The sequence below is a fragment of the Ustilaginoidea virens genome, chromosome 1 (genome assembly GCF_000687475.1).
Source record: "Ustilaginoidea virens chromosome 1, complete sequence".
NCBI lineage: Eukaryota > Fungi > Ascomycota > Sordariomycetes > Hypocreales > Clavicipitaceae > Ustilaginoidea > Ustilaginoidea virens.
Window position 1 is genome coordinate 3,516,960 of NC_057316.1, and position 27,839 is coordinate 3,544,798.

The 27,839-nt window shown below is 55.1% G+C and overlaps 8 protein-coding genes across 8 annotated transcripts; 6 read left to right on the forward strand and 2 right to left on the reverse strand.

Annotated features, from left to right (window-relative positions):
• Positions 1 to 1,431: 1,431 nt before the first annotated feature.
• Positions 1,432 to 5,307, forward strand: UV8b_00716 (uncharacterized protein; the record flags this gene model as incomplete). Its single annotated transcript, XM_043138214.1, has 3 exons — positions 1,432 to 1,597; positions 1,661 to 3,088; positions 3,209 to 5,307. 3 exons carry the CDS (start codon positions 1,432 to 1,434, stop codon positions 5,305 to 5,307), a joined length of 3,693 nt encoding a protein of 1,230 aa, XP_042994148.1.
• A 1,458-nt stretch (positions 5,308 to 6,765) lies between these two features.
• Positions 6,766 to 7,521, reverse strand: UV8b_00717 (uncharacterized protein; the record flags this gene model as incomplete). The annotated part of the gene is made up of 1 exon (XM_043138215.1): positions 6,766 to 7,521. One exon carries the CDS (start codon positions 7,519 to 7,521, stop codon positions 6,766 to 6,768), a length of 756 nt encoding a protein of 251 aa, XP_042994149.1.
• Positions 7,522 to 12,894: 5,373 nt separating this feature from the next.
• On the forward strand, positions 12,895 to 13,368 carry UV8b_00718 (uncharacterized protein; the record flags this gene model as incomplete). The annotated part of the gene is made up of 1 exon (XM_043138216.1): positions 12,895 to 13,368. One exon carries the CDS (start codon positions 12,895 to 12,897, stop codon positions 13,366 to 13,368), a length of 474 nt encoding a protein of 157 aa, XP_042994150.1.
• A 1,848-nt stretch (positions 13,369 to 15,216) lies between these two features.
• On the reverse strand, positions 15,217 to 15,759 carry UV8b_00719 (uncharacterized protein; the record flags this gene model as incomplete). Its single annotated transcript, XM_043138217.1, has 1 exon — positions 15,217 to 15,759. The coding sequence occupies one exon, from the start codon at positions 15,757 to 15,759 to the stop codon at positions 15,217 to 15,219; it is 543 nt and encodes a 180-aa protein (XP_042994151.1).
• Positions 15,760 to 18,993: 3,234 nt separating this feature from the next.
• On the forward strand, positions 18,994 to 19,478 carry UV8b_00720 (uncharacterized protein; the record flags this gene model as incomplete). Its single annotated transcript, XM_043138218.1, has 2 exons — positions 18,994 to 19,110; positions 19,278 to 19,478. The coding sequence occupies 2 exons, from the start codon at positions 18,994 to 18,996 to the stop codon at positions 19,476 to 19,478; spliced, it is 318 nt and encodes a 105-aa protein (XP_042994152.1).
• Positions 19,479 to 19,571: 93 nt separating this feature from the next.
• On the forward strand, positions 19,572 to 19,938 carry UV8b_00721 (uncharacterized protein; the record flags this gene model as incomplete). Its single annotated transcript, XM_043138219.1, has 2 exons — positions 19,572 to 19,590; positions 19,652 to 19,938. The coding sequence occupies 2 exons, from the start codon at positions 19,572 to 19,574 to the stop codon at positions 19,936 to 19,938; spliced, it is 306 nt and encodes a 101-aa protein (XP_042994153.1).
• Positions 19,939 to 20,296: 358 nt separating this feature from the next.
• On the forward strand, positions 20,297 to 20,889 carry UV8b_00722 (uncharacterized protein; the record flags this gene model as incomplete). The annotated part of the gene is made up of 3 exons (XM_043138220.1): positions 20,297 to 20,460; positions 20,592 to 20,702; positions 20,811 to 20,889. 3 exons carry the CDS (start codon positions 20,297 to 20,299, stop codon positions 20,887 to 20,889), a joined length of 354 nt encoding a protein of 117 aa, XP_042994154.1.
• Positions 20,890 to 22,461: 1,572 nt separating this feature from the next.
• UV8b_00723 (uncharacterized protein) lies at positions 22,462 to 27,589 on the forward strand (the record flags this gene model as incomplete). Its single annotated transcript, XM_043138221.1, has 5 exons — positions 22,462 to 22,557; positions 22,726 to 22,873; positions 22,967 to 23,093; positions 23,183 to 23,494; positions 23,566 to 27,589. The coding sequence occupies 5 exons, from the start codon at positions 22,462 to 22,464 to the stop codon at positions 27,587 to 27,589; spliced, it is 4,707 nt and encodes a 1,568-aa protein (XP_042994155.1).
• Positions 27,590 to 27,839: the final 250 nt, after the last annotated feature.

Consider the following 27,839-nt stretch of genomic DNA (forward strand, 5'->3'; position numbering starts at 1 on the left):
CCTCCTAACAGGTATAGGTTGGTATATACCTACCTCCCAACCTCACAAGTACGGACTGCTGGCGGCCCAGGCATCAAAATCATCAAATCATGGCTCCCAAAATCTACCGAGTCAGTACGGAGAACCAAGGTAGCCACTCCAGCATCTCCAGCATCACAAGCACCCCATGGGGTTCGGCTGATCATGTCCTATTCTGCACAATATCACGACCAAAAAAGGTCAACTTGGCAGGGGAGGGGGGGTTACAGGGGGCAATGCTTGAACACCGGCCCGCTTTTTTGCCAGTGTCTGGTTCACTTAATCGTGCGTGCTTTTTGCGGCTCTTCAGGTACATACGGTACCTGGGCAGGTGCCTGGGCCAGATTAGGTACATACCTAGGTACCTACATGCACCCACCAAGGTACATGAGGTACCCAAGGCAAGGCCCTGTACTGCGAGGTTGAGGTTGCTGCAGGTCGCTAATGTCGAAAGGCAAAGACGACCTGACCTGACTTGGAAATGGACTGGTCACGATATACGTGCCAGTGCTGCTATCAGAACGCCGCAGCAATTCCATTCTTGCTAGGACTACGGAAGGCTTGTTGCGCCGACGGAACGAGACATGGCGCTTCCACTTACTTTTTGCCTTTTTGTTAGCTTTGCGCTAACTGCAAGGCACATACACATACATACACATACGTACCAGACAAGACGTCGACTGGTACCTGCCTTACAGGAAGGAGTAGCTGACATCACCTTGCTTGACCTTTAATTAGGACATGGAGGTACCTAATTCACGCCTCATGCAGTCCCAGCGTGCACGCAGTCGTCGCCTATCTCAATATTTCTTTTGCAGCACAAGTGCCGCCCAGAGAGACCTGCTTCAAAGTTTGCCGTCTGGTCTCATATTTCCATCCGAGTAAAAGCCAGCCAAGTCGTTCGTCAGGGCTTTCCCTCGTCGCAAGAGTCGGACAACAAATTGACTCGACGTCGTCATCTTATACCGCGTCGACGTCGACACTATCCGGCCGTCGCGCTTCACGTTGTCCAGCTACTGCCTGACTGGTCTGTCCGCAGTCACAGTTGACCCCTTCGCAGCAAAGCCCGCCAGCGGATGCGTGTTTTCTCCTCCTCCTTCAAACTTGAATTCCAGGGTATCAATCAGAGAACAGACTTTACACCCTCTGCCAGATCACGTCAACTTGCCGGCCTCCTGAAATGCGTCATGCTGAAACGTAAACAACCAGTGCAGCAACAATTCGGAAAAACCTTGCGTGCAAATCCAGAGAGTATCCCTTGTCAGTGGTTTTCGTTTTCAATCCACCGTCAAATCGGCGTCAGAAGTTTTCTCGGAAAGTAGCCGGCGGCGGCGGGGGAATAGCGGCGTCATCTTTGCCTTCTTTCCCTTGCCCAGTCGCGGTGGCTAGCCACATGCATCATCAACAACAACCATGAGCGCTCACGTAAAAGCATTTCTCGCCGACCTAGCCAATGCCAAACAGTCTCAGTTCGACAATGTCCATCGAGTTGAGCGTGGCGATTCGGACGGCGAAGTTTCTTTCAAGTACACCAACGACTTGTTACAACATCCACTGGAGATCCAGATCTTGGCCACAGGTACGGGTCACGGCGCCAGCAAAAAAGTTGAGTTGCCCCTTTCTTGGCATTGACCGTTGCTAGATGTAACTTCGTACCCCAACGGGTCGTCTTTCCTGATATTCACCTCGTCAGAAACATGCGATGCAGAAATCCTGCATCATCTTGAACGCATATCAAAGTCTACTGCCGGCCATCGGCTGCAGCATGTCATCCAAGCCGTGTCGAGCAAACTCAACGCGAGCTTCCAGTCTGGCGAGCGCGAGGGGTCGACAAATGAAGACTTGACTGACGACGACTACGAACCCATTGATGTCGACGACGACTATTTTGGGTTTGCCGAGGTCAAGTCGTCTCCTCGTGGCTCGGCAGCAGGTTGTCGCTCCGACTTTGATGGCTTGACGAGGCTTCAAGAGGATCTAGAAGCAGCCCGGCTCGCCGGGTTCAGCGTCGGAATTTTTGACAGTGGAAATGATGCACCCGTGGATCTGGTATCCCTGTCGATGCGCATCTCCAAGTTGGCTATTTCATCAACAACTCTCCATGCGTGGGATCTTGGCACGGCAGATTACCTGGTTCTGTTGATCAGGTTTACGAAAAGATACCCTAGCTCCACGCCATTTACCGCCTTGCTAGAGGCAAAAGATTCGGTGCAGTTTCGCTTTGGAAAGTGCCAGTCGCCAAAGCCGTCAGGGGAGTGCGCCAGATTGGCTTTCAGCTCGGAAAAGCCATGGTTCTATTCAGCCGAACTTGGCCGATCACGCGGAGAGAGCCGGCTTGAAACCGCCTTCTTCCCCATTTACATGTCAAACTCGATCAATTCATTGCTGAACCAGCATTTTTTCGCAATGCTGACCCTGCGAAGAGAACAGAATTGCACATGGGATGATGCGCAAGCTCGGCTGATCCAAGAGAAGAGGCAAAGTCACGAGGCTATGATGGAGATATCATATTCTTCTCCCGTTGGAGTGGATTCGGGACCCAAAGACGACAACAAAGCCTCGGCCGATGCACCGAAATTCTTGACAGCTGATTGCGTCACGGGAGACCAAGGCAGCCTACTAAGCTTTCCTCTTGCGGCCGCCCAGTTTGCTCTCCTTCGCCTCTGCAAGTGTACCGAGTATTGTATGGTGTGTCACCAACGGCTTCAGAGTGGATTCGAAACTCTCAAGCCCTATGTCTGCTCCCAGGAGCTCTGTCTCTACCAGTATTTGTCGCTGGGTCTGGGCCCAAACATCGAGCACGAGGTTGTAAACAGTCCATATGTTGTTGATTTGCTAGTGAGCTTCTTCCACGCAGCATTGACGCTGGATGGGCTGCGTGAATTCCCCCGCGGGCTGTCTCTCAAGGTACCTGTCAAAGGAGACCATGGCTCGCAGATTCAGGCTGAGATATGCTTTGAAGCCGGAAAGATTCGGGTCCCTCGGGATGCGCACTCCCGAAGCAAGGACGTCAAGTCTCCCTCTGTTCATGAGGGAGATTGGTTCCTCTTGGTGGTAAGGACCTCGAAAGGTAAGGAGCTGGATGACTTAGTCAACAAAAGTCTGCTTGCTTTGAAGCGTCATCTCAAACCGTTTTGGCCCATTTCTTTTTCCTTCTCCCTCGCACCAACTGACATGTGGAATGATGCAGGGTCCGCAAACCATTCATGCATGGTCACAAAAAGAATCCAAGACGGCTTATATTGCTTCGAAAGCATGCATGTCGCGGTCCAGGCAGACGGCGCGCCCGCAGGGGGCGGAGAGTTGGCGGTCGTAGAAGATTGTGGTTTGAAGGAGGTCTGGAAGCCGGCAAACATATTCCCGTACGCGGTCGATCCTGACGACTTGGACCTGGAGAATCGGAAATCCACAATAAGAGATCTGGTATCCGTCATTCCCTCGGTATTGGAGCTGAGGGCTTACTTGCTGGAAGCACCGGGCCGAAAACTGTGCCATTGCAAAAGAATGAATCGGTCTGCGCTTTCGCTGTTGCGCTGGATTGTGGCTTCAAATACCTCCTACATCGTCCAAGACGGTGCCGTACCTGCGGCGGCGGCGGCGGCGGCGGCGGCGGCTGCTGCTGAGGGGAGTCCAGGCACCACGACCTCGCCTGCAAAGCAGACCGATATGGCGGCCCCCCCCAACCCCATCATCGGTTTAGACAAAGATTGGATGCAGTTTCGGTTCGCGCAGGGTTCTCCCGAGAGAGAACACAGATTCCTCGCAGCACTCGAGGGGATGCGGAACAGCAAGGGGTTTGACCAGAAATACCCAACCCTTTTTGCTTGGCATGGCAGCCCGATGCGCAACTGGCACAGCATCATTCGCACAGGTCTCGACTTCCAGTCCAAGCTGCACGGTAGATCCTTCGGGAATGGCGTTTATCTGAGCAAGAACATGCTTGTCAGCCAGGAATACTGCGGCGCAGAGCGTGGGCGGAGCAATCCTCTGGTCAAGCCGGTCAGCGGGCTGGAAGGCGTGCCTCCGCAACGGCAACAGCGGGGTGGGGATAATCACTGGCCGGGGTCAGAACTCCGGATCGCGTCAGCAATCAGCATATGCGAGATTGTCAACAGTCCGAAGCAATTTGTGTCTGCCTCGCCCCATTACGTCGTTGACAAGACTGAATGGATCCAATGCCGGTATCTTTTGGTAAAGGTCAACCCAACCTCGAACGCTGCGCAGAGCCCACTTTTCTCATCGACTGGCCGGCCGAGTGCAGACTACATGGATCAGGACCCGAAGAACCCGATACTGGGACCGGATGGGGAACCCTTGGGCATCCCATTACCCGCAGGGTCGGCGACCCGATGGCGGGAGACTGATGCAAACGAAGGTGCGGGTGCACCAGCCTCTGAAGCCGCCATCGACTATGATTCGGATGGCTCTCATGTTGGTGGAGACGACCCAAGTATCCTGACGGACAGGTTCCGGGAAACCGAGATGGAGGGCAGAGGTCAGAAGCGTCAGCAGGACTGCGCATCACCGTCGTCGCCTGCAGCCAAGACACCCGCAAATCCGCCCCAGACGAAGACCAGCCGGAGGGTGAAAGAGGTCAAGCCCGAAAGCCAACCGAAGGGACAAGAGGGCGTGGGCAAGCTCCAGGCTCGAAGCACCTTTCAGCCCGGAGCGCTAGATCACGGTTCCTTGCCCCAGCTCCCTCCCCCCAGCTGGGCCGACTCGTCAGGTGCGGCTCTACAGACTCTCAGCAGGGAAGTCAAGGAGCTGTTCAGGGCGCAGGAGAAGGAGGACATTACGCTGCTGGGGTGGTACGTAGACACGGGCAAGATTACCAACCTCTTCCAATGGATTCTGGAGCTGCACTCATTCGACCCAGAGCTACCTCTTGCCAAGGACATGGAGGCAAAGAATTGCGCAAGCATCGTGTTGGAGGTTCGTTTTGGGCGCGACTTTCCGATATCGCCCCCGTTTGTCAGGGTGATACGACCTCGGTTCCTGCCATTCCATCAGGGAGGCGGGGGACACGTGACGGCGGGCGGCGCCATCTGCTCAGAGATGCTGACCAGCTCGGGCTGGTCTCCCGTCATGAGCATGGAAAAGGTGTTTCTCCAGGTTCGTCTGGGCCTGAGCGACGGAGAACGACCTGCGCGCCTGGACAGGGGGCCATTGGAGAACCGCGACTACGGCATCGGGGAAGCTGTGGCGGCGTACCGGCGAGCGGCGCAAGCACATGGCTGGGGTGTGCCCGAGGACTTGAGTCGCATGCACAGCAGCTGGTCCGACATGTGAGATTTGGTGACGGGACTGTGTCTTGTGCGATGGTGAGGATGATGAGGATGATTTGAAGACGGCGAGGGGGCAGAAGAAGGGGATGATGAGAGACTACGGAGTAGTCCGTACAGCATAGCATCACTGGTGCACACGGTGACACACACAGCGACAGGGTGGCCCGCCATGAGAGCTTGAGAAGAATGACGCGCATCAGCCACGGGTTACGTACATACGTACGGGAGTAGTGTCTGATGAGGACATTCTGATTCAATCCATCACGACTCGTGCTCAGACTCGGACCCGGACCCGGAGTCGAGAGTTGGGAGTAAATAAATTAGCAGTTTAGGGATTATGAGGCCAACGGAGGCCAACAGGCAAGGCAAGGTGCGGGATTGGAGCTGGAGCTGGAGCTGGAGCTGGAGCTGGCCGGGGGGGGGGGGGGGGGGGGGGTGTCGACGGGGATATCGAAGGCCTGTGCGGGCGGACGGGCGGACGGGCGGATGGGCGTCGTGTCGGTGCGTTCCAGTCGTTTTTTTGTGTGATTTTAGTTTGATTGCGCTTGTACGGAGAGGAGTTATTGACGATTTGCTTATATTAACGCTTTGCATTGACGCGTTGTGCTCTGTGAAGCTGTGACGTGACGGTTTGCCTTTAATTTTCTTGACGAACTGAAGGTGTCAATCAGTGCAACCAGCTGGACGTGCGGGTAGGTGAAGCACGGCAGGCGGCAGCAAAAGATGACAAGCAGGAAGGAGCAAGAGCAAGGGGAAAAAAAAAAAAAAAAAAAAAAAAAAAAAAAAAAAAAAAGGAAACAAACGACGACACGACACGACACGAGAATGAGGCCAGGTTGCGTCCCCATGTCGAGGGGGCCGTGGGACGGACAAACGGGGAAACCCAGCAGCCGTGCAGAACGAGAACGGGGCATGGTTTGTTTGGCCTGGGGGGAAGTCGTCTCGTCTCGGGCAAAGCCACGCCTCGCCACGCCACGCAACGCCACGCAACGCCACGCAACGCCACGCAACGCCACGCCACGCAACGCCACGCCACGCCACACCACGCAACGCAACGCAGCTCGCACATGTCTGATCAAACGTGGGATTTGGTCACGCCCGTTGGGGGCGGGGCCGGGACATGGGACATGGGAAATGGGCCAGCCAGGCTGGGCTAGGGATCGGTGTGGCTGGGCTAGGGATCGGTTGGCTGTGCTAGGGATCGGTGTGGCTGAGGCTGGCAGAACAACCGTTGCAAGTCCGTACCGAGTACGTACATATTGACTTGTGCTGCGTCGTCTGGGCTGGGCCCTTTCAGGCTGGGTGCTGCCAACCAACACGAGTCAAGGAAGGCCCTCAATGTCATGACATTCATCCAGTTTGTTCTGTTCAGTCAAGCTTCCACGTCGCCAAAACGCTGCCCATGCATGATTGGGCATGTCATCCAAATCCTCTTTGCCATTCGCAGCCAACGAAAAGCCCTCTAAAATACAAAGCCGTACACAGACCCGGGCTTGTGGGCAAAAATCTCGACCCGGCCGGGCGGGCAGGAAAAGCACGACCACGTCTTCCACGCCCAGCCCTTGTTGCCCGCCGTGTCGTGAAAGTGCGTGCGGCCGTATCCCCCGCCGGCCAAATTGGACGCCTGCGCCAGAATGTAGTCTCTCGTTCCCGGAGACTGAATATTGTCGCCGGCCCAATAATACCCAGAGTATCCAGCCTCAGACGACCCGGCCGGCTCATCGGCCGGCTCCTCGGCCGGCTGGTCGACGTGCACCTCGTCAACGCACGTCGGCCACTGTACCTTCCTGTTGTTCGTCCGGACAAAGTTGTACGCCATCAGCGCTCGAGCAGTGCATACCTGGCCCTCGCCGCAGTGTTCGGCATAAGTCCACTTGTTTCCCATGGTCCCATCGACGGGTATGGCGCAGTTGATTCTTTTCATTCTCTTATTATTGCCGGAGCATTGGCCACCGATGGAACGGGTACCAGCCCTTTTCCTGCGGCAAAAGTCGTGGTATTCCTGGAGCAGCGCATTAACCTCGTCGCTGTTTCTGCTTTCCCCAAGCACGCCGGAGCGTTTTTGAAGCGCCGCGCTTCGTAGCTTGCGCCGGCGCGTTGCTTCGGCGAGGAACTCGTCGAACGTGAGGTCGGCAACGGATCTGGCGTGGTGGCCGTCGGAAGCACCATGTCCATGTGCTGCGAGGGCATCGCGCGGAGTGACGGCCATGCGGTCCATGCGGGCCGAAAGACCGGCAGAGGCCGCAAGGGGGAAGAGGAAGAGTGACGGCAGCATCGCGGCTTGCAGAGATGATGGATGTGGGGGGTGAGGGGGGGGGGGGGGGGGGGGGCAGCATAAGAAGCCGGCTCGATGCATGACACAGTACTCCGTAAGCGGTAGGGTAACCACGGAGGACCTTTTTATATGTAGATGGCTGCATTTCGAATCCGCGATGCCCAAAAATTCCCACACAACCGGTCCAGTATATCTGAGTTTGAAGACATGAGTCGAGTACAGTCAGGCAGAGCTGAGCTCATGTACGGCAGAGCCATTGTGCCGACCCTCCTAGTATGGATTAAAAAGTCAAATAGAACGACGAGGAGCCAGTCGGTTTGATCAAAGGTGGCCCAAGGCCGCAGGCCGCAAGAAGCTACCCACAATTCAAAGTTGAGTCCTGGACTCCGTACGAGAGTACTCGTCTCGAGCTGCCTGCCCATTTCCATTGAACCGAAGCCATCGAGCGAGCACATGGCATGCAAACCAAACCGGCTTGACACGCGTCGGTCCTGCCGGCAGCAAACCCGCCGGAAACCCTTTGCCAGAAACATCCCCCGGGGCCCCAAAGGTTTGAAGAAAACCGCCTCGGCTAGCTCTCGACCCCCGATCCCGTCTCGGAGGTGCAGTGCAGCTCGTTGTCTTGGGCATCTTTTTTCTTCCTCGTTGCGGCCATGTTCTGGTGCTGGCGCTGGGTGGTCCGGTCCATCACACCGGCCCCCTGCCGCGCCAGCCTCGCCGCCGTCCCGTCCGGGCAATCCAGGCACCCGCTGTGCCGCCACCTGCACGTAGCTCGGTTGCTCACGCTTGAGACACCCGTCGAGTCCGTGACGGCTAGCCGAGATGAACAAGCATGCAAGTGCCCAGTGCCCAGTGCCCAACCAGACAGGACGCCATGAGTCGGGGACTTGGGCCAAATCCCCGCCCCCAAAAACCCCTGGTCGCGTCGCGCACGGGGAAACTGGCATGTCTTGCCGGCCGGGCCATCAAAGCCGGTTCCTGGGTTTGTCAAACGTCTTGTCTTTTTGTGTGTGTCTGTGTCTTGGGGGGCTCATGCTTGGAGCGGTCAGCTTTTTCTTTTCACCGAGTTTGCCATGGCCCCCATCTATCGGCAACCATCACAAGTGTTCACTTCACACCCAGTTCGGCAGCAGCGCTCTTCTCGCACACCTTTTTTTTTTTTTTTTGGCCGGCCGGGGATGTGCGTTGTTTCAAGATGGAAAATGGTTCAGTGTCTCAGCGTCCCAGCGTCCCAGCGTCCAGCATCGACCTTGGACGTCATAGCCTTTGGGGGCAGTGCCATCACTCATGACGCATGACGCATGAGTTCAAGTCTTTGCGGAGGAACGGGGTGAATAAAAACCCCATTCTTTTGCTGCATGGCGAGGTAGGGTTTGAACCGTTGACGTCGTGCTGCGTCGGCTATTGCTGCATTCGACGCAAACACCGAAGAGGTGAGTGACGAACCGAACCGTTTTCCCGTGCTCGCCCTGTACGGAAATCGGATGCGCCCAAGATGGCAGTGCGGCATTGCGGCATTGCGCCGAGTTGAAGATACCACCGTCATTCGCTTGTCGGGAAAGAGGCATGTTTCTCATGTTTCTCCTGCAGCGCGAGAGATGGACGGCGGATGCATGCAGGCAGCTACGGTGATGAATCAAGGAAGCGTGCCTTTGCAGTTGCGGAGGGGGTTTTTTTTTCTTTTTTTTTCGGGACTTTTTCTCTCGATTTTGTTTTTCGTCGGTTTCCTTTTCTTCCCCCCCCCCTCTTTCTTTTCCCCCTACTTTCCCCCGTTTCTTGTGGATCTCTCTCTCTCTCTCTCTCTCTCTCTCTCTCTTTTTTTTTTTTTTTTTTTTCCCCTTTTCCCCTCATCTTCTTCCTCTTTGAAGCCTCCGCTGTCGGTGTCGGTGTAGGGCTGCATTGCATAATGTTCCCAAGTGCCAAAAGGCATCAACGAGACGGCTCCATAGTCAGTAAGGCGACGTAGGGCTTCTGGTGCGCGTCATGAAACCACACGCCCCCACGCCCCCACACGCCCCCTCCATGTTTGCTTGGTGGGCGTGCGCAGAGGAGGCAAAGGCGGTGCAGCGCGGCAGTTCTTCCTGATTCGTCAAGAACCCGTGTCGGTGAAAAAAGCTTAATCAAAATATGCTGTGTCAAGCAATCATCAGACTCTCCAGAGGGCCGTTGACACCAGAATAGACTTGCAGACTCGACTTGTCACCGGCTGGCTGCCACCGGAAACCCAACCGTTTGACCTGGAGCCGCCATGAGACAGCAGGGAGCCCAAGCAGCCGCGACTGCGACTGCGACTGCGACTGCGACTGCGACTGCGACTGCGACTACGACTGCAGCGCCAACGCCAACGCCAACGGAGTGTTGAGCTGTCGCCTTTGTCTTGTTGCGATGCGATGCGATGCGATGCGATGCGATGCGCTGCGCCCAAAGCTTGTATCCCCCCCGGTCTGCAATGAATGTTGAGCAATCCTATAATCTATTTAGTCCGTATTCACGTTTGTGCGCAAAGATGCCTCGCCTCGCCTTGTCGGGCGAGCACCGAGCAGCGACTGCTGTCAAACCCGCAAACGAAGCAGAAGAGAAAAACAAAACAAAACCCCAAGGAAACGCCACCCACCACGCCAAGGGTCAGCCTAAATGAGCGGCATGGCATTCGCCCCCTCGTTCCTTCATTCTGCCCTGCCGTTGGCTAACATTGCCCGCCCGGTATTGTTGCTGAGCCAGTCGCGAGGAAGCCCCCCCTACAACCTCCCAACCCCGTCGGCCCCGTCCCTTTATTGGCTGGTATTGTCGCCATTAGACAGCGCTCAGCGCGCGCAGGCACTCCAAGATCACGTTGTATGGATATCCATATGGACTACAACGTGCAACGTGCAACGTAGGACCAAGGACAGGTGAGAGCCCCAAGCCGCCCGAGTGCGGATGCAAATGCTTTTGAAAAACTGCCATTGGACTGGGGTCGTTTGCGCAATGGTAAGCCTGTAAGGAAGTTCATGTCTGCTCTGTACCATGTGTTATTTATGAGGCCCCGAAAGGTGAGTCAGGCGGCCTGCATGCACCTCCGAGATGTCATGCTTTGGAAAGGATGTGTGTTGCTGGCTCATTGGCGTCTTGGTTGGGCCAGTCGTGCCTCTGCCCTTGACAAGGACGACTTGGGTCCTTTGGGTGCACCAACTGGTGGCGGTAAATTTTGGCCCGTTTGGTGATGAATGTGGTGATGAAAGTCTGGCGACGCGCAACAGCTTCAGGTTACCTCTTGTCTTTTTCCCCACCATCAGCCGGCCAAAACAAAACAAAGAAATTTTTTTTGACCGAGACCAGGATACAATTTGTTTTTGGTCATCCAAGTCCCCCCCTTCCCCCCCCCCCGTCTTCAATCTATAACGCTCATAGAATACTCCAGGGTCCGTAGACTCTGTATCGTCGGGGAAATGACATGTGGGGTACGGAGCCCGTGGTTGTTCCAAGTCTCTGGGCCTTTGTTTCCTTTTCATTTCTTGCTCCTCAGCAGTCGTCTCCGTAGTTGTTCTAGGTCAATCGAAGCAGGCAAGAGCTGCATCCAGAGTCCGGCGCTTCGTTCCGTGTCTCTGATAATCCCGGTCTGGGGCTCGTCCGGAAGCCAGGGGGGCGGTGTGCCGAGATGGCCAGGACTCGGGCCGTTGGTGAACTAGTAGATTGTGATGAGATTAGAGATTGGGGGGCAATAGCAGACCGCTGCATTCATCAGTAGCCCAAAGCAAAAAGCAAACAAACCCCCCAGCAAGCCAGCCCAGCCCAGCCCAGCCCAGCCCAGCCCAGCCCAGCCCAGCCCATCCCAGCCCATCCTAGCCCAGCGAAGCAGCATGTAGGCGTCTTATCTTGGCCATGATTGGGCCTCGTTGCTTTTGATCTTTCGCCGTCTCGCCCTCCCAAAGGGCGGATATCAGCTCGAGACGACAACCGGAGCAATGCCGACAGACGGGAATGAATAGCCGTTTTGCACCTGGCTAATAAACGAGGGGGGCTTTTGAAGGCTTCAAGTTTGCGATCCAGGCACCGCCGCCACCCTGATCATTCATCAAACAAACAAACAAGTGGCGAATCATTCTTTCCGTCTCCAACGGGCTGTTGGGCGGCGCTCTTGGTCGGAATGGCTCAGAATAGCAGCAAATACTCCGTACTCCGTACATAATACGGATTGTTGGTCGCAAAACGAGCCATTCAAGCCACTTGGAAAGGGGTGTGCGCCCGGGGGCAAGCCCCTTCTGGCGGTCGACACTGCACAGCTGGACAAGTGGACAAGTGGACAAGTGGACAAGTGGACAAGTCGTGGGCGGCGTTGGCGAGTCGACGGGGACGTTGGCGACGACCGAGGCGGTCAGAATCCACGCGGTCAGAATCCAGATGCAAGCTCCGACGACTGGCGGGCCGCCCTTTGGCGTCAGAGGGTGAACGAGGGTTGAAGGGGAGGGGGCGTGTAGGCGTGTGCTATTGCTCTGCACGCTCTGGATTGCTGTGCCCTCCCTCCCTCCTTTTGGCCCCCTCCACGAGGAGACGGGAGCCAGCCAGATTCCGACCCATGGGGCTCCATCCACCGCATCGGCTTGATGCTGAATTGGAGCAGGATGGGAAAATGGGAGGCTCAAATGCCCAGCTTGGGCTGGTGGCTCGCCTGGCTGGCTCGCTGCACGCACCCCTTTTCGCTCCCTTGCTCTCACCCCACTGCTTCGCCTTCCTTTTGCTGCCCTCGTTCCTTTTGCCCCTTCTGGGGAACCCCCCAGCTCCTTCCTGCCCGTGCTCCTTCCGTGCACTCCCGTGGCACCCCCCCCCTCCACCACCCCCCCTCTTTCAACCCCCTTCCCCCCCCCGACCAATGTCGCCTCCCCCCCCATGATTCATACATGTGCCTGCCGTGATGCTTGGTATATATATTCTCGAGGGGCGGTTGCCTGTCTGCCTGCCGGTCGCTTGACCGACTCGATCAAATCAGCTCAGGATTCAGATACAAGACTCCAATAATCTCTATCCGCCAGTCCCTACAAGGCTTCTCATCTTCTTCACACTACTCCCGTACTCCGCACGGCATAAGAAACAAAACCAGCTCCGCACATTTCGCTCCCACCTCTCTTGGTCAACACGCTTCAGTCACAAGGCGTGTTTGTGCATCGGTGGAGAAGCGACAAACAGGTTCCAACAAGTTCTCACAAGTTCCAGCAGCCGTGGGTATAGCCTCACGGGCACACCAGAAACGCGAGAGAAAAAGTCTCCTTACCGGCCAAGAGCCCTCAGGGCACATCACTTGCCGCTCTCAAGGCGCTCGCATCCAAGCCCGTTGCAACCATGTACGGCTCCTACGGGTCGTCGTATAGCTCCATGAGCACCATGTCAGCGCCCCTGGATATCCCATTCAACTCCATCCGAAGCCGTGATTCCTCATGCGCCTTTCCATCCTGGCCGAGGCGATCGTCATTGTCAGACTCGGAGCACGAGGAACCACGAGCCACGTCTTATCTCTCCGACGATGACCTCTTTCTTTCCGACTCTTGCGACGACGACAACCGAAGTGTCTCCTCTTACAGTAGCTCTTCTTCACCAGCCACAGTCGCTTTGAATCCAGGGCCTCATGTGTCGGAAGAAGAGTTTCTGAGGATGGAGTACGAGCGGGTCGCCGTTCAAAAAGAGTATCTCCGACAGGTCAAGCTGGAAAAGGAGCGCCGTCGCCAGGCCGCTCTCCGAGCCCGGAAAAGCAACCCGAAAAGGAGTCCCAAGTCAAAGCAGACTTCCCTGACCACAATCACCGAGTCGAGCGAATGACTTTTTGACCTGTTACTTAGCCCGGCTTTGGTCTCTTCCTCTCTCCAGCCAAGGACTCCGCAACCACTACACCTATTTTTTTTTTTACCTATTTTTTTTTTTTGCAATGCGACGCGTACTTTCGCGTCGATGCCGCTTCCGACCGGCGGCAACAACAAGGTTTCCGGTCCCGCAAGCATTTCCGCTCTCGACACCCCCACGCACCAAGTGACACGCACACAACTTTACCATCAACACTCCGCACCCCACACCACACCACGTGCAATTCGGCCAGCCCAGCACGTCGCACGCATTCCTACTCTGGGTCACCAACATGACACTGGAGATGTCGACAGAGGTCAGCCCGTGCCACCTCAGCCCGTGCACCAGACTCCCCCATCTATACCCATCTCAGGGCCGTTGCAGCATAGGCGCAACTCTTACATTTGTCAGCCACGTTGCAGTCACAAAAGTCATGCGCGCCAGCAGAGCTGCCTTCCAAAAAAAGACTGTCACCGATAGAATGCAAATGGGCGGACTGGCGGATGACGCACGACAGGCTCTCAACGTGATAGGTTGGTGGGGGGGGGGGGGGGGGGGGGGGCGGGCAGTCCAACCTGGAGTAACATCCTCCTTCACAATGATAACCGCCGTCTCCGTCAGCCAGATGCAGTCACAGGGCATCCAAAGGTCCAGGCAACTGGGCAACGCGAATCAAACACACCGCAACCCCCTCTTTGGGTCATTACGAGGTCGGTCGGTGTGCGCGGCTTGGCCAGCGCAGGCTTCCTTCCGAACCGCACGTAACCCGCCAAATGAGCGGTTCTCGACACAAAAGTTGACCAACTCGACGCTTCCTGCAACTCTGACCAATACCCAGGCGCATCCACCCCACGCTCCCGAGGAACGGCCTAACCGGGCAGACCCGGTTGGTTAGGCAGAGCGCGCCTTTTTGCTGCAAAAGCTGTGACACGGAACTTGCGGTCAGCAGTCAGCAAGTCAGCCAATATCAATCAGCCTGAACTTTGAAGAAGCAACTGCCCTCCCTGTCAGATGGCGGCCTCCCCCCCTCCCCCCTCCTCCCTCTCCCCTCCGACTTGAGCGTGCCAAGTGCTGAGCCCGAGCCCCGCTCTGCTCTGCTCACCAGTCACTTGCAACTCCGTTGTCTTTTGCCCCGACTGCCTGCCCAGGCTTTTCCGCCCTACGGTCGGCTATTACGATTTTCATGAACTACATTTTTTTTTCTCGTCCTTTCCCCCTTGTTCTTTCACATGCTTTTGCTCTCCACTACCTTGGAGTTCTGCGGGGAGTCATTGCCTTTTTTTTTTTTTTTTTTTTTTTTTTTTTTTTTTTTTTTTTTTTTTTTCGCCCTCATCCCTATCACATGTAATTGTCCTTTCTAGCGAGCACACATTGGGCTTTGAGGTTTCGTCATCATGGCAGACATAACATATGTTGAACGAGAACATACGGGTTTACAGAAAAAGGGATGGAATCGGCATGGGCATAGAATAGCAGCGGAGGATTGACATCCCCTCGCATCATTAGTTTTAGGATACCATTTGACGTGGCTTACGCAGCATCATCATCATGATGGCCACTTTTGCTTTTAGTTTATTTTTGGACGTTGGAAGGTTGCTTGATCTGTGCTCAGCAGATGGCAGTTTACATAGCACTCTTGGCTGAAATAGAAACCAATTTGCAAGTCTTTTACTTTCGCCAAGCCGCACCCTTACGACTGACGAGCCCGTTCGTTGCCCTTGGTCTGCATCGGCTTCACTCCCAGGTCCAAGACACCCCACCCATCATCACACGCCTGCTGCATCTCATGGCGGGCAATCAGCCTTGCACGAAAACGCCGCCGATATATCAGGCACGGTCGCGGCGGGATGAAGCTGGTACGGAGAGTTGACAGCTCCATGCATGGCCAGCCCGTCCAGTCTGTGAACCGCAGGCAGGCTGGTGCATTTGCGAGTCCGGAAACTCGGTGTTCGGACAGGCCAGGCCCAGGCCGGGAGCTGGGGTCTCGTGCGGGTCCGTCTTGTCGGCATGCGGGCAGGCCGTGTGCAGATCCTCGCGCCGGGTCTCCGGACAGAATGCTGGGTCGGGTCTCGTAAAGCCCCGTCCCGTAGTGGCGGAGCAATCGGCATGCAGACACTGCCTGGGGGGTGTCTTGTGTGAATCCATCTCGTCGGCGGAATCCACCTTGTCAGCGCGGAGCCATTCTGCGAATCCGTATACTCGGCGTCCAAGAAGGCTGTCCTCACCAGCTCGGGTCTGTTTCCTCGCCGACGAATCGGCATCCGTGTCTTGTATTTGTCTTTTCTTCAGCGGAGCCGCCTGCCAAATGGAGCGTCGGGGACTTTCCCCATCCAGATCAAGGACAGGCACTGCGTTTGGGCGCCTGCTCATGGACCATGGGCGCTAAGAGAGACGGATGCAGAAGCTACGAGCTTGTGTTTGTTACCGCAATGAGCCACGCAATGGAGCTTGATGAGGGTCGTGAGCTCGGCCGAGCAGGTTTGCGTTGTGTGGGAATAAAGGCTTGGGTCAACAACGGTGGCCTGCCAATGTCTACTCCGCTACGCATCGAGCTCAAGACCTCTCGCTGGTCAGTCCCTTGGCTTCAACTCACACAGCGACGCGTAATAGCATGACAGGGGAATGGGACCAAAGGAGGACGAAGGAAAAGCTCCTTTCTAGGGTTGCACAAGGGTGCTTGCTAGTCGGTAGCCTGAGAGGTTGGTTCTGTGGCGCGTGAAATGGCTTGCCGAAGTAGTGACGGGAAGCTGCATGTATTGGCACGTACGAGCGGCGAGATGAGGGGGGCTTGATGGGAGGGCTTGAGGGATCTGAGAACCCTTCTTTTCTGGTCAATGGCCTGGAGAGAAGCACAATGGCGAGCTGGCGGTGCCGAGGAGGCTGCGTGAGAGAGTGTGCCGGTGCATCACGTCACTTGCCGCACGGTGCTTCCTGTCTTCATCAGCAACAGTGTAACCATGAGCAAGAAGACGAAGATGAGCAAGAAGAGTACGAGCCAGAGCAGAATATAAGCAAGAAAAGAGCACAAGCAAGAGCGCAATATAAGCAACAGAAGAGACGCGTCTCTCCTCTCTCCCAGCCTGCCTGTTGATGCCAATGTCGAGATGGCCTCGACGGGCAAGAAAGTTTAAGCCTTCTTATCTTCTGGCTCGTGGCCCAGTATGCAAGGTCCCTACATGATGTGGATGTGATCTGTCTGCTCGACTCGCGAGAGCGGGGGTCCCGAGTTTTTGGGCTTCACTAGTTCACTAGACAGCACAACCAAAGAAATAAAAGAGGGGAGGAAAAGCGAAGAAGACGAAAAGTCCTGGGGAAAAGCACATCAGATGCGGCCGAGACGCGACCTGCCAGCATCGGGCCTCCTCACGGCATGGGCTTTGGCTCCTGGACTCCTGGTTTGGTGGATTGTCTCGTTTCTGGAATAAGACCGACTGCGACCCTCCCACGGCCCGCCAGCACCCCGAGCCTCTGCTGCCCCTTTTTTGAGTTGTTTTTTTTTTCTTTCCTTCTTTTTATACGGAGTACTACTTCCTGATTTGGAAGAGCGAAGAGGAATGAAACAGCTTGCATTGACGGGAGCATGTGGCTGGCAGGCAGCCCGGTCCATCATCACATCACACGTCAGGCTGCGGATTTGTTGTTGGGATTCTCACGCTCGGCTCGCTCAAAATCCCTCTTTTTTGAGGAAACGGATTGGCGCAACGGGGCAGCGATGCTCGGCCTTGCGCCGTAGGACAAGCAAGTTGCCCTTGCATTGCAGCTTGCAGGTTGTGCCTGCATGGCCGCATGGTTGCAGATGAGACAGTCGTGCTTGGGAAGGTTGGAATGAGCAATCGTGATGGAAAGAAAAGTGTCGATGATGGAAAGGGAATGATGGGAATGAGTACTCCGTAGGTCGTTGTGCTTGTCGATGCGCATGCCTTCGGACCAGCTTGCTTACCTACCTGATGCTTGACCTGATTGCTGATTCCAAATGTCAACCCCGTCCACACATGGCTGCTTGTCCGCCGAGATGACAGATGCAGCCATACCTGCAGGGCATGTTTCGATGGCGGCTAACGAGTGCTTGGGCCATTGGCACAGTCGGAACATCCAGGCTGCACGACATGGCGAACGACCTGGTGAAAGCTCGCAACACTCTTCCCCTCCCCCTCTTTCCATCGAGCTAACCGGCAGCCCAGTTGGAGGGATACCACGTCAACCTCTCTGAAGCTGTGTGCGTAGTACAGAGTACGGAGTACGGACTCCGGAGTACCGAATTATGCTACTCCGTACTTCGTTCTTCCCCGCATGACGAAGAGTAGACGCCGAGTTCCATCGACCTGCGGCTAGTCATCACATCTCATATTCCATGCAGGACTGCCTTCGTCATGGACGGACGGATTACGTCCGTAACTTAACCTGTCGTATCGTATCGAGCACCCTCCGATTTCCTGTAGTCTGTACGGACGTACTCCGTGGCTTTCCAATTATTCAACAAACCGCCAAGGAGTCGGTGATCCCAAAGCGCGATTGCGGGCCGACTAACCGCCGATTCTGCTCAGCGTCACTGACCCTACGAACAAGTGAGATTCGCAGATTAAAATAATCACGTATATACGGAATACTCCCGTGATCTGTACTCGGTCCATTGCGGAATACCCCTGTTGACCTGGCTTACATGCCGAGATAACGACGGGGCTCCGTAATAAAGTCCGCCCACTCCATCTCCATCTCGGCAGCTCGTTCGGACCCGTCCGGAGAAGTCTAACCTGACCCACTGGTGGACCTCGAGAGTAATCCGCAGAGGCCTTCAGAGGGTGAGCAGGCCAAACGCTGGACAGCACGTAGTAGCATTGGCATCGGCAGTACGAAATGGTATTCGCAGACCAACACCATCTTGCTAGCAATACGACATGGGCGGCCGGCGGCCTGAAACAAACATATATGGGTGGCTTTCAAGACAGCGGCGGTTTGCTGCTGCTGTCCTGAGCGCAAGGCTACAGCATCAACCGTTGCCAACAGAAACCGCCACGACTTCAAGGGACGGAAACTGTACGATATGCGGAGTACAAATCAGCACCGAGAAATACCCGTGCTGGCGTCTTGAAGAGGAAAAAGGATCAATGGTGATGAGACCCAGAAGCGACGTGCTGGTCGACACAAGGATATTGCCGTGGTAACTATTGACCATGTCCAAAGGTGTGCTGTGGTGGTCTGATCGTTGGTCGTTTGTCTTCGATAGCCTTACTGGAAGCCCTTTGGGCGAACTCTGGCTTGGGCTCATCATCGACCAACTTGACGTGCCCAGTAATTGGACAATAAGGCTGGCGATGACTTTATGAAGGAGCCTTTCAGCCCCGAGAGCTAGCAATCATCTGCAAGACTAGTAGAACGGTACTCAGTTAGGCAAGCCGGGGCTCCGTACCAACCAATGCAGTCATTCACGCATCAGTCAGTTGGAAGCGAAAGGACCCTGGTAACTTGATGCGACACTCTAGCCTCGTCGCAAATTCAAGCAGAGAAATCCCGACATGCTGCCGAATTCATAGCAGTTGTTACGGCAAATGATGGCGCTCGAATACATCCATATCGAGAGACGAAGCGGGTGGTGACAGTCTGATGATGGAATTGTCGAGCAGCGCTTCGGAAGCAGATTCTGGCTCTCCGCCGACCCCCTTGTTCGGGAACCAGGACGAGCAGGACGAGCAGGACGAGCAGGACAAGCAGGACGAGTTCGAAGTCGGTAGCCTGAGCTCCAGAGTCCAAAGGCCGCCCCCCCCCCCTCCACTGACGATGATGGATGGATCCATGCAAAAGCCAGAGTGGCGGCTGGGGGAGGGCGATTAGACCCTGCCAGCTGCCGTGACGAAGCCCCTGATTGGCCCGCACTCTACGCTCTCCTGCAGCAACCACGACCAATCACCAACGGCCCAAATTTGTCGGCGCTTGGAAGCCTCTTTCCATTCGAACGTCGGCTGGACTTGCCCCACTTTCGACCGCCGCCTCAAATGCCGTCTCTCCTTTCTGACTCTCAGACAACGCATCTACGGGATACGTCGTGGCTCAACTGTTCAGTCTCGTTGCTCTATTTGCTCAGCCGCGGCTAAGTTGAACTTCAAGAATTACAGACAAGACTTTACCTATGGGCCGTCAGGATTCCACAAGTTTCGTGATCATGTCAGGTCCTGTAATAAGAAGGCATGGGGGTTTGCGACGTAGGTTGGTTGACTGACTGAAAGCCAGTAGTGAGCCAAGTTGAAAACAGGCTAACGACGGGTAGGGGAACGGCCCATTGCCAAGGCAATGCCATTGGTATTCTCCGTACTCCGTGTTTCTGGTCCTTTGCAAGTTCAACTACAATCAAGCACGGAACGGCCCAAGAGAATTGGGTGGTTTTTTTCTTTTCGAAAAAGACGAAGACAAAAAGAAAGAAAGCTGCGTGGGCCGAACCTAGTGCACTGCAACCCTGGCTTATTTTATTATTTTATCCCGGGAAAGTGCTTCAACAACGATCCTCTGTCGTGCAACCATGTGAACCCCGCAAAAGTGTCTGCGACAAGATTCTGACTTCAACAATATCTTCCTTGCCAACACAAGGTAGTAGCGGATGCCATTCGAAACAAGACGGCTGCATGACGGTCGACTCCGGAAAGTCCAGTCGAGCACATAGAAAAGAAAAGAAAAGACAAAGGGATGGAGCGCCCTGAATGAGCTGCTGTCAGATGGAGAGGGTGAAGCCCAAATGACCTGGCATGATCAAGAGAAAACACCATTCATTGCCCGCCCGCCAGGCATCAGATCCGTACTTGATCCTCCATAATGCAACCAATGTCGACTTATCAGAGGTATCAAACCATCCATCGGTACGAATCGCTCAAGCTGGCCTTTTTTTCTACGCTCATTCGCCACATTCGTTGCGGGTGACATGGTTCTGTCAAATGCCGCGGACAGAAAGACGTTGCCCTTGGAGTTCCACCCTGGAACGTTGGAAGATACACCTGCCTCTGGCCCAACATGTCTCCCAGGGCAAAAGCCATGTCTCGCAATCTTCTCCAGCCTCTTCATCTCATTCGCATTCTGGCAAGACCAGTAGGAGTAACGATGTTGCTCATTTGTGACTCCGGCCCCAGCCACTTCCCGCCATCTACCGGGGGCTGGCAATTTGGCAGACAAGGCCCTCAGGCGGAAATCGGGGAAGACGTTTGACAACAGTCTTGCAGTCCACCATCCCTGGCAGCGTTGACGACTATTCAAGGCTCGCACCATGGTTCGTATTCCGCCATGACCGCCGTGTGGCCGTTTGATGCCGTAGGGCTTTACGGAGTAAAGAGGTAGGTACCCAAACGAAACAAGAGGCCAATACCAAACATGCCCAAGTCTTCAGCACCAATGCTCCAGCTAATTTGACATTGGCTGCCGCCCCCAATATCCACTCACAGCAAAGCACCCGCTAGCACTTGGGCGCCGCGCCGCGATTGCTACGCTGGATGGAGATGGGGATCCGTCACACCACTTTGAGGGGCTCGGTTTCTTGTCCTCCCGTTGGGAGACCCCAGTTGCATTCTTTTTCCCCTTGGCATGGCCCTCAAGAGCCTGCATACCTTTCCGCAGTCCCTATTCGCACAAACGCATGAACCTTGCACATCCATGGGCTGCAGTTAGCGTGCCATGTACACTGTACCGCGCCATGCCTGGCCAATCCCGATACCAGTACTCCGTACTCCGTACCATATGCCAAAACGAACCAGGGCGACTCACCATTCTTTGGTCCCTGCCCCGTCTCTTTCCATCTCCACGGCTCCTATGCGCACTCATTGATCATCGTATTTCCCTCTTCTTCGCGTTGCCGCCCTCAAGGCCCTTGGGACTGCGTCTTATCCTTGTCCACCGGGTGTACGGAGTACTCCGTACCTCTTATCTACCTCCTCTCTACCTCCTCTCTACATCCTCCTAGCCTAACCCACTCCCGCCTGTACCTCTTTCCCCAACTCTCTCCCCTCGCTCCTTCCCTTCCCCGTGGAACGAAACTATAAACCGGATGTCGATGTCGCTTCTTGCTTCCCCCTCCCGCCTGTCAGATATACATCAACGACTCGAGTACAAATCGCCAGAGTAAAAAGCTTTGACTTCTCGCCTGTTGCTATTGTGTGACCACGGCCACGAGCGAGCCTTGGCTCCCAAAAGAGTACTCAACGAACAAGCGCCTGACCCCGGTCCGCCTCAAAGAGGAGGCGGGCCGCCGTCACAAAACAACCTCGTCGTTTCCACACCTCCGCACGGCAGGTCTGCTGTGCTGATGACCGCCACCTTTTTTTTTTTTTTTTTTTTTTTTTTTTAATTTCCCTGGCCTGCTCAAAATTCGACCTGTGTTGCCATCAACCTCTGAAAAAAGTTTCATTCAGGGTTACACATTGCGACCGCGACATACCGCTGCGGTTGTTTGAACAAAACGTATTAGGAACCGCCATCCATCACATCGTTCCTCCTACACCGTCACTCCAATAGCTACTACGCACCAGACTGGCCTTGCAGTCTTCCGATCCCGCTTTCACTTCGCCTATTCGCCTTGTTTGAAACAGAAGAAAGAAAGAAAGAAAGAAAGAAAGAAATCAAAGATCCAAATCAAAGATCCATCCTTGATTATCCTAGACCGCAATTTCCCCCTCATCCCAAAGCACGCAGATTGATACCCACACCTCCAGAGGAGCTGCCGTTGTCCGCGCGTGGACAACGCATTCTTGCCAACATTGACATATCGTGTACATGATGGTTTAGAGGCAACAGTCATCACAGCCGTATATCAAACTTTTTCTCGCGGCCATTTTTCCTTTGTGCAAGGGAGAAAGAAATTCAAGCCTGGCCAGCCACCCTAAAAAGGGAAGGCAGCTCGACGATAAGCCGTGGTACGGTCCATTAATCAACCCGTTCCACGGTGGGCTGGTCAGTTTTGTTGAACCGTGACGACAACAGCTTTATCCGTTGGGGTGCACTCAAAGAGCCGCTGCAGCCCGTGCAGTTTTAGGAGAACACTCAGGCTCCTTCTATGATTCGACTCTCCTCCACCTAAATCTTCCTGTCGCAGATCCCAAGATGTCTGCCTCGTCGAGGAATCGCACAGCAAAAAGCTCTGGCGGGTCGTCGACCGCGAGAGGAGACCGCAACCAAGACGTCACAACCATGCCACCAGTAAGGAGCTTGCGTTTTTTTGACCCGTGCGCCGCTACGGCCTCCATGTTCCTTTACGCGCAAGGCACTTCCATCGTGTGCTGCCACCACGATACCTTGACTATAGAACGGCGCTTTTCCCGGCATAGTGAAGAAATCCAACTTCTCGCTGCTGACAATCATAGCCAGGTGGGCGGTGGTCGCCTGACTGTCAGTTATGATGCTGGTCAAGTTGCGATTGTATGGGATTTGATGACTGGCGATGAAGTCGCCCGGTTCACATCATACGAGACATTGACTGCTGCGGCTTGGATGCGCAATGGCAATGTGGCTTTTGGTAAGCGAAACGGAGCTCTCAGAGGAATTCATATTGCGGTTACACTTGATACTGAGCGACCTGACTAACTTTCTCCTCCTTTTCGGTGTATAGGCGATACGCAGGGAAACATAATTCTCTTTGAACCAACAACATCCCAAGCCCTTTCCTCAAGAACTCCTAATCAAATTGCAGTGACCGCCCTCGCGCCATCTTCTGACTGCCGAACGTTTGCAATTGGGTACGTTTGTTGAAACGGTCTTTGACTTGGTGTCCACACAACCAAGTCCTGAAAGTGAGGCTTTCTTCCTTATTAACCATACTTGGTAGATACCAGAATGGGTCTCTGCTGGTCGCAACGTTACAACCCAGTTTCACTACCCTCCACAACTTGACGACGTCAAGGGCACCGTCGCCCATCGTAACACTAGCCTGGCATGCATCGTCATCGCGTCAAAAGTCAAATATGCTGGCTGTACAGACCCATGATGGAGACCTTCGTGTCTGGAGCGTTGCAAAGAGCTATAGCGCAGGCGAACCAGCAAAGGTGGTCAGAATCCTGCGTCGGAGAGAGAGCTCTGTGGCTGGCCCCAACTGGATGGGCTGGTCCAAGAATGGCCGAATCATTCAGTATTCAGACTCGTACGTGGAACACGCTGGTGAACTCGTTTTTTGCTCTGTTTGTTGTCCATTTCGTCTAATTTCGCCTGCAGGGAAACTCTTTCGTGGGACGTGCGGACCAAGCATGTCACATTTGACTCGATCCCTACTCTAGAACACGTCAGAGGCTTGGCGGTTTATGGTCCCGGAGCATCTCTATTCACGGTGGGACCAAACGGGACAGTGCAACAATTTGATCTCAACTCACCATCCATCATGGTCGCAAAGAATCAACATCCTGCAAACCATCTCCCACCATCACCACCCAACTCTGTCGAGGAACTCGGTGGCAAAACTGCCAACTCTGTGACAACGATTCATACCTCGGAGTCGGAATCTAGCTCGGTTCCCTTTGAAATCGGTGTTTCAGAAAGTGACGAAGACCAAGCGTCACCATTTGTTCGTTTCTCGCGTCGGCCCCACGTTGACTCTTCAGGAGGTGAAATGTCTTGTGAATCTGCGAGTCTGGTCTCTAGTCGAAGCGGCTTATCATCTCTGTCCAAGTCATCCGCAAGCTCTCGTACACCAAACCATCACCAAGGCTCTGTGAGATCCAGGGGCATGACTGAATACACTTTTATATCGGCAGGTTCTTCGCTCAAGTCATCAAACGTGGGACGAGACGACCTGGACAACTATTCTTTGGGATACTCTCTGCCTTCGAGCGTGCCTTCCATGACTTCATCCCGTCCGAGGCATCGGCCGTCTCGTTTGAGGCATGAAGTGCCAAGAAGTCCTGACGACAACAGAGTACACGACTTGTTCAAGTTCACACGCACCCGGCTGAGTGACATCCCCTACAAGCACCCGATGAATGCCGATCCTTCCCGTCTGACAAACGATGACCTAAGGAAGCAGATGCTGAGCACGATATTCGGATGGCATGGGTCTGTTGAGGATTTGATCCGGGACGAAATGAGCCGTCATCCAGCAGGATCCGCCAATCGCATTCTGTTGGCCAAGTGGCTCGGTGATATGGATGCAGACGTCATGGTTGGCAGCTCCGAGAACATGACCTCGTCAGACTGGATGCTTCTCGCCCTGAGCGGCATTGGTGGGCAGCCATCACAGCACAAGCTTGGCCGTGCCTACGTGCAGCGGCTGCTCGAGAGCGGTGACGTGCACGCTGCCGTGACCATCATGCTCGGTATGGGAGACAACAACGACGCGATTGAAATTTACATCTCCCACAAGCGATACATGGAGGCGTTGATCCTCACCTGCATCGCTTTCCCCAGCGTCTGGGAACGCCAAGCCGCCATTGTCCGTAAATGGGGCGAGTGGGCTGTGCAGCGTGGCCAACAGCAATTAGCCATCAGATGTTTTGCCTGTACGGATCAGGAGTCCAGCGAACCATGGACCTCTCCCTCAGCCGCCCAACTAACCTTCCAGAGTATTGACCGCAGCATTCCCGAGACCCTGAGCCCTCCCCTGTCTCCTCCCGATGTGCAACGGGGTCCTCGACGAAGCGTTGCCAAGACCTCCGCCCTCAAACTCATCACCTCTTTCGGGGATCTGAGCGAAAAGCCCAGATTCTATTCACAGGGAGACGGCGGCCAGACTCCGATCGCTGCCGGCGTGACCCCCATTGCCGATTCAGCCGTCTCTACAGCTGTCCATGACGCAACGACGGCCCTTCTTCGCCCTTCTAGCAACAGCAGGTTCAACACGCCCACCTCTGCTCGTCCTGGTGGCTCCAGCTACGGGCGCGGTCGTCTTCCATCCATCGGGGAAACTTTTTCTGACCCGAATTGTGATGCTCTTCAAACTGCACAAACGAAGGCACAGGCGCCACAGGAAAGCCGGCAAGGCAGCATGCGTATGTTGGCTGCCGAACAAGACAATCAAACGATTGGCATTTCATCGCAACGAGCAGCGACAGCCAGTCCCATGATGATGATGAGGGACGGCTATCGGAAAGTTGTGAGAAGCTGTGATGGCGAACGACCACCGTCACCTAACCAAGACATTCCGTCAACAATGCATGAAACCAGATCTAATCACAGGAACGGCTCCCGGGATCGCATTCCTAGAGGCATAAACTTGGAGCTGGAGAATTTGGAACAGCAAGCAATGGTCGACGTCAACTGCCCAGACCCGTTCGTATCGTCTTCTGCTCGCTTTCACTGGCCCTCTAGACGACGAGGTCCCGGCTCCGTTGCTAGCTCCATCACCTCCAACTCAAGTGCTGGGAGAAGTCTTCGCGCGAATCAAAGACAGCGGGACGAGTACATTAACAGTTTCGAGGCCGCCCTCCATTTCTCCAAGCGGATTCGCAGCCACGGAGGGAGCATTGAGAGGGCCAGGGAGTCGTCCCGTGATGGCCATGCAAGTCGAGAGAGGAGAGCAAAGTCGAGAGAGGCGTCGGAGAGACGAGGTAGAAGTTGCACGCGCGGATGGACGAAGACAAAACATTCACCTACATCCCCCATTCCCATGTCTCCCGAGGATCTTGCAAAATTGTGCATGCCCAAATGCCTGGACATTGGGGAACCGGTGAATGCTGGTCAAATCTTGGGGGGGCAAAGTTTCAAGACTGGCAGTCGAACCTCGAGCCCCGGGATCCAACGTCGTAGCCCGGATGGACGACCTCCTCTTCAAGAGGGCATTTTACTTGGTAGGGGCATAGGCCGCTATGACGACGACGACGACGATGACGCTCGCCAGAGCTCGCCACCTCCCCCGGTCCCTCTCTCTGCGATTGCCGCCCTACACTATCAAGGCTCTGAAGACGAGCAAGACTTCAAGAAGGCTATGATGGAGCAAGAAATCTTCAGAGCCAAACATGGCCGAAGCGTTAGCCGTGGGGGAATTGGTGGCGGACTCGACGCTCCCATGGTCGCCAAAGTCGAATGGTCGGAGAGCTACCTGGCAGAGGCAGCCGAAGCCCCGGACATGCTGTTCCCCGCCGTGTCTCATGTACGGGCCGCTTCGACCGACCAGGCCGGTGACCTGCGAAAGATGAAGGATGAACGACAAAGAAAGAAGGAGCAGGCAGCTCGCGAACTGGAGGAGCGTCGAAAATCCCTGGCCAAGCGTCCGCAGGCACCTCTGATTCCGCATCCAAACGAGTTCAACAACCCAGCGACACGCGACGGGGTCGAACTGGCAGATGCTAGGGGCAACCGGGACCTTCCTCCTCGATGCGCGACGGAGCCGCCAAAGAGCACGTGCGCCATGAGCGGCCAACACGTGGGGCTCCCGGCAACTCCCAGGGCCATGAGATTGATGAGGGAGGCGGAGAACAGTAGCAAGCTTACCAAGGACGCATCAGATGTTCCCCGCATCTCACCTTTGTACAGCCAAAGTCAGCATGAAGCCTCCAGGTCTTGCCCTAGAAACGAACCGGGCCTTGAATCGTTGGCTTTGCTTCCCTCGACTGTTTATCAGCCTCCTCCAAGGCTGGGGATTCATCGCAGCATGTCTGCTCCGATCCCCGATGAGCCTGTTCAAGCTCGGTATACCCGGAAAGCCAGCCTGGGTGGTGAAGTCAGGGGCATCGATGAGGTGATGAATAATGGACAACGGCGCCGCTCCCAGGAAGAGCCGGTCCCTCCGCCCCCAGCTCCCCCAGCGCCTCCGTTGCTGAAAGAACTGCAGCATTTGGCTATGCCACCTCCACCTCCACCGGCGCCTTTGCCGCATGCGAAACGCTCGAGTGATGGAGGCGCCTTTGGTTCTGGCATGATTGAGATTGTCATGGACGACGACGACATTGGCCCTGTCACAGCTGCTCCGAACGACGGCGTGGCTTCTGTCGCGCCACCAGCACCGCCGTCGCGAGGTCACAATAGAGGCGGCAGTGCTGGTGACGGAGGCTTTCCAGGAAGGTTCTCCAAGACGGGCGAGCCCATGGGATCGGTCAGTCGCAGCCGCAAAGGTTCTGTAACAAGCACCCAATCGCCGCCCTTGGAGACTGCCGCGGATGCCGCGTTCCATCAAGGCAACTGCACCCTCAGGTCACCGGTTACTAGCGTACCACCACCCATAATGTACGATCCTGACGCCATTCGATCACCAATCGAGCTCGGCGTAAAGCACGTGTCGACTGGTTTGGATACAAGCGACATGATCTGACGGGCACTGAAATGCGTTTGATTTTTGCTGGCCCTCCCAACGGCACTACGAATGGAAGCCGATGTGGTGGCGCCTGCTGTTGGTGGACAGTGACAGTGACAAGTCGAAGCGAGTGTTGAGTTTTTTTTCTGATTGGAGTTGGCGAAAGACTTTGGTCTCTTTTGTCATTTTTCGTTGGTCGTTTTTTTTTCTTCTTTCTTCTTTTTTTCTTTTTCTCTTTTTTCTCCTTTTTCTCTTCTCTTGTTCTCTT